The sequence below is a fragment of the Hordeum vulgare genome, chromosome 4H, assembly GCF_904849725.1.
Source record: "Hordeum vulgare subsp. vulgare chromosome 4H, MorexV3_pseudomolecules_assembly, whole genome shotgun sequence".
Lineage (NCBI taxonomy): Eukaryota > Viridiplantae > Streptophyta > Magnoliopsida > Poales > Poaceae > Hordeum > Hordeum vulgare.
Window position 1 is genome coordinate 417,982,976 of NC_058521.1, and position 5,413 is coordinate 417,988,388.

The 5,413-nt window shown below is 45.5% G+C and overlaps 1 protein-coding gene across 6 annotated transcripts; it reads left to right on the top strand.

The window, feature by feature from the left end:
• The first annotated feature begins 209 nt into the window (after window positions 1-209).
• Window positions 210-5,074, top strand: LOC123448791 (IQ domain-containing protein IQM6-like). 6 transcript variants are annotated; one of them, XM_045125801.1, is made up of 9 exons: window positions 1,014-1,109; window positions 1,251-1,598; window positions 1,756-1,902; window positions 2,002-2,094; window positions 2,189-2,290; window positions 2,404-2,549; window positions 4,089-4,235; window positions 4,448-4,514; window positions 4,876-5,074. In XM_045125801.1, exons 2-7 carry the CDS (start codon window positions 1,572-1,574, stop codon window positions 4,165-4,167), a joined length of 594 nt encoding a protein of 197 aa, XP_044981736.1. In that variant the 5' UTR covers window positions 1,014-1,109; window positions 1,251-1,571; the 3' UTR covers window positions 4,168-4,235; window positions 4,448-4,514; window positions 4,876-5,074. The 6 variants fall into 6 exon arrangements, with proteins under 6 accessions (XP_044981740.1, XP_044981736.1, XP_044981737.1 ...); XM_045125802.1 differs by having other exon boundaries at window positions 4,451-4,514; XM_045125800.1 differs by lacking the exon at window positions 4,448-4,514.
• The last annotated feature ends 339 nt before the right edge of the window (window positions 5,075-5,413 follow it).

Sequence of the window (5,413 nt, forward strand, 5' to 3'; positions counted from 1 at the left end):
GCGGCATTGCTATCCAAAAAAAAGATTACTATTGGCGCACCTCTGTAAAATGCGTCATTGCTATATAGAAAAAATATTTACTAATGACGCATTGCATGGGGATGCGCCATTGGTATCAGCGCACCGATCCGGGGTGCGCCATTGTTAACCGGCGGTGCCTGGTGGTGGGTCACGGAGGAGGCGCGTTGCTGCGGGAATCCCTTCGACAGCCCCCGGCCGCGCGGCCGCCACCGGCGTCTTCGAGGTGCGCCGCAAGTTCAGAGCGGCAAGCACCTGGCGAACCTCCGGGCGCACGACGCTCGCCGCCACGGCCGCTCCCTCGCCGCCTGCAAGGTGGAGCCCGGGCTGGCTACGGGGGCTAATGGTGGCGCGTTCGGCCAGGGCCAAATGTCGGCGATGCCGGCATCGAGGGAGAAGCGGGTGGAGGGCATGCCATCTAAGAACCTGATGGTCGAGCGCCGCCGTCGGAAGCGCCTCATCGACCGCCTCTCCATGCCCCGCTCCGTCGTGCCCAAGATCAGCAAGGTGAATGAACACCACCAAATCATCCATCTTGGCAGAATGAGGGGTGGTGGAATCTTGGGACTGGGAGTAACTCTGAATGTCGTTCTTGATTTTGGGCGTTTGTAGATGGACAGGACGTCGATCCTGGGGGACACCATCGACTACATGAAGGAGCTGCTGGAGAGGATCCGGCGGTTACAGGAGGAGATGGACGGACCGGAGGCGGCGGCGGCGGAGGCGCCGCCGCTGCTTAGCGTGTTCTGGGAGCTCAACCCAACGAGATGCTCGCCAGGAACACCCCCAAGGTCAGTACAGGGATAGGATATCTTCTTCCGAGAGCTTGTGTCGCCAATGGAGCAGAGAGCTGCGCCATTGCTGCCGCTGCGGCTTGGAAAAAATGGTGGTGACCGAGGGATGTGTTGTTGAAGTTCGAGGTGGAGCGCAAGGAGGGGGAGGAGGGCGACACCTGAGTGGAGATCTACTGTGCGGCCAAGCCGGGGCTGCTGCTGTCGACGGTGAGCACCCTGGACACGCTCGGCCTCGACATCCAGCAGTGCGTCGTCAGCTGCTTCAACGACTTCGCCATGCACGCATCCTGCTCCGAGGTAACCAAGAACTCCTCCATCCATGGATTCATCATCCACCAGCAAACATGGATAGATTCATCTTCTTCTTGAGCTACCATCATCAGTTCAGCTGGTCAGGTCACCAATTCCATCTCATTGATTGGAGTTTTGTGGGTGCAGATGCAGAGGGAGATGATAAGCGCGGACGCCATCAAGCAGGAGCTATTCAAGAACGCCGGCTACGGAGGCGGCTGCTTGTAGAGAGACGAGCAAGAAGCAGCACCATGACCACCACCACCATGAGTCCATGTCCAGCAGGAAAAGCAGGAAGGATAATAAAGTAGAAGTAGTTGTAGCTGTAGCAGGAGCAGTGAGTAGAATTAGCACTTAGCAGCTGGTAGCAGCAGTGGCGAAAAAGGCTCATGATTTCTGAAATTCCGTTTGTGGCAGGTTGGATGTAGGTGAAGGAAAAGAGATTAATCTTGAGGACCACTGCCCAAGATGGAAGCTGCTGCAGCAATGCATCAGGTATCTTGGCCCTGTAAGTTGCTGCGACCTGTAGACCAATCCATTAGAAATATGAAATTAGAAAATGTAGTACTAGCGTTCAAGCAAGGAAACAAAACAAAAAAAAACAGGGCATAAAATGTCACATATCTGAACATGGTGTTGTTTCTTTGTGCAGGGAGAGAGGGAGTTCTATGAGGTAACAATCGAGAATAAGATGATGATGTACAGGCTGAGCCGCAAGATTGTCGACACGTCCGAGGGGCCCAAGGATGCAAAATGGATCTTTGTGTTGAGCACAACGAAAATTCTGTACATAGGCTCGGTCAGAGAATAGTGGCTTTTGTCCGTTGTCAGCAGTACTTTACTGGTACCTGGATCATAAAATTTACCTGTAACTGATGAAATAAGCACATTGTTGCAGAAAAGCAAAGGGACATTTCAGCACTCCAGCTTCCTTGCCAGTGGAGCCACATCTGCTGCCGGGAGATTAGTCGTCGCGAACGGGATCCTAAAGGTGTCTGGATCTGCAGATTTCTACTCTTGTCACAGTTTCATGTTTGGAGTTCCAAGCTCAGCTGTCTGATTCAGTTACCCTTCTTCGTCTTCAGGCTGCCTGGCCTCATAGCGGGCACTACCGGCCCACGGAGGCGAACTTCCGGGAGTTCATGAAGTATCTCAGGAAGAGGAACGTCGATCTCACGGATGTGAAGGTGAGCAGACCAAATGTGATACTTTTTTAGCTGCTAAAGAACAGTGGACATTATGTTGGTGTTTTTCTCTGATAGAAGGAACATTTGTTTTTCTGTTGTCGGAATTGGTACAGTTGAGCCCAACAGAAGGCGAGGAGGACGAATGGCTGAGGAGGAGCCTCTCCCAGATGGATCTTTCTACTGTGGTCCTTCTTCCGCTACTTATATATGGTTTTAAGCTTGGTATAACAGGAGCCGCAATTTCTACAGTCCCATCCCAGTAAGTTTTCTATTACCTCGGTGTAATCTGAGTTCAAGAGAATTATGGAAGTCGATTCGACATATACCAGCAAAAGTCTCTCCCAGTTTGGTTCCTACTAGCCGTCAACCCGTGCGAACGCACGGCTAGATTCAAAACAGTTAATTGTAGTTGAATTTTATCAAGTAATCATTTTAACATCAAACTTTGACCGAAGCTATGCAATGGTATATTAAATTTCATTGCGTAACCTAATGGGAAGGCTCGATTATTGTACTTATTTGTGGTAGACACATGAAGAAATGTTCCATCTATATGTAGAATACAATAACGTAGATGTTTCATATTCGGTTGTAGGACTACTGCGGTTGTTCCATCTCGGTAGAATCAACATGGTCATGCAATAGCTTCTGGTAGTTGACAATGTTCATCTAAGAAAAATTATGGTAAAACCTTCACTAATATGTTTTACCTTCTCAGGCCGTAAATCTGGGCTGCATGGTAACAACATCACTATAGAAATTCATATCCATGAGGCATGCATGTAAGACATTGCCTGTTTCATTCATAATCAGCTATAGAGAAATAAAATAATACAGTTATTGGAGAGCAAGTATACTTGAAATGACTGCCTACAAAATCAACAGGTAAACGACATATACATGCACTTTATTGATCTTTGTGACCTAAAACAGAACGCACCTTCTCTCAAACAATATAATATATCCAGCCTTGGAATCAGGGATGGATAGATTAAATTAAATAGGAGGAGAGAGATTAGAGACTGGGCCCGATAATTAAAATCAGGTGGAGAATAATTAGGGATAAACTGCACGCATGGGGTGAGCGGGAATTAGGGATAAATTCTATTGTAAACAAATGTGTATAAACATGAACCAATTGAAGGCGGGCCACATAATAGATTGTTTTTTAATTTCTGCCGCATGGCTGCTATAGGGTATGCTGTTGTTTTTTTGGGCGGGCTACTGGTTTATGCTAGGTCATTCTACGGATGGATAGATCATGGTTTTTCTTGGTTTGTAAGGGATACATGTTATGCTGGATCTAAAAAAATCCTGGTTTAATTCACGGTGCACCCCGTCGGCGACGAGCTCATGTGCGCCATGGCCAGGGGGTGCAGGTGCGTGCGCGACTCTGCTTCTCTCTGGCTACTCTGTCTGTGCCCTGCTCCGTTGTTTGGACAGTGTCGAATCGAGCTCATCTAAGGGGATTTGTTGTGATGACTGATGTGGGAAGATTTGGTTGCTGCTGGCTAAACTTTTAATGGCCTGGGGTCTAAAATGTCAGGCACGGATTGCTTGTCTTGGTGGAGGGAGTAATTAGAGTGTTAGATTTATTATTATCAGCGGTGTTGATTCAGGTTCTCCTTACACATGCACTGGACATGATTTGTCTTTTGTGCTTAAAAATATTAGTGCTACAATGTTCCGAAACACCTAAAAAGCTTAAACACAATCACTATAAATTATCTGGGCATGACAGTGATTGATCTTAACTTTGCTTGATGTTTAGCTTATTTGGTGTTTGTTGGCCTCCCAGTTTTTCGCCATGTCCATGTGCCTTGTTGCTGCCACCTGTGCATCCAACAGAGTCAGGAAGGCGAGATAGAGTATGTTGAAGGTGATGATATCGAGATGGGTGACATGGATGATATGGAAGATTTTGAAGGGTTTGGTGATGAAGATGGTAAAAATTTCCCTTGTTTCTACTGATTTTAATTTTGCATGTTATAGAGTGCTCTCATCTGTGAAGATACTTCTCATTTTTCCGTGTTCACTAGATAATGTAAAGAAACTTTACATTTTCTGAATTATGGGCCTTGAAATTCCATTATGACTTGTTTAATTAAGTATGCGGTGTAGAAATATTTATTTGGACAAAATGGTTATTTGGCATAGTAGTGCCAACTGCAAATCTGATTCAAGTTCAAAGATTGGGCGGAAATCTAGGAAGGTTATCACCAAGGTAAATCGATTGTTCTCAGTATGATTTTTTTACATGAGTATGAATATTCTTGATGTCATCATACACCATGTCGCCTATAAACATTGATAAAATCGAACACATCTTACTGTCTTGTCAGTTGTCACGTACGATTTCCTGTCCAACACATAAAGTAGTAGTGGCCTAGGGGGATGAGTAATTATGCTTTTCTATTTATGAAAGCACTTTGGATGATTTCTTTATTGTAGAGGTTCTCCCAAAATATGCATTTGTTTCACAATGTTAGTTTTTCTTTCAAAGTGATTTCATCGTGCCGTACGCTAATTTGAACTAGCACAAATTCCTGCCGGAGCATAATTTGTTCCACACCTTTCTGCAACAGGTGGAAGAAGACGAGGACAGGGGTAGTAGGCAAAGGAAGCGAATGTGATTCTCCAGGCACGGCTTCAGTAACATGCTTGGTGTCGATGATGTTGTACTTTAGATAATTTTGCCTGTCTTTCTCGTGATGACCGCAGCTCTCTTCTATATGTGATGGTAGTTTAGATGGTCGATATATCGACTTGTAATGTGAAGACAAACTCGCTACTCGCGGTCTCGAGACTTGTAATGTTCTAACTTTGTTCGGTATTTTAAACTCGGAGACTAATATGATGAATTGTATTCGGAGACTAATCTTCTATTGTATTCGATAAATCTGTTGTTTATATGTCGTGCTATCTATATTCTGTGCAATAATATATTATTGTAATCTGTGCAAATATCAGGAAAAATAAAATAAATACCTAATATTCATACTAGTGCCGCATCACTCAGCACACTAGTGTGTCATTAGTAAGCCAGAGCATATGGGTAAATATGGCCCAGGGAGGCATACTAATGGCGCACCATAAGCTATACTAATGACGCACCAGGATATA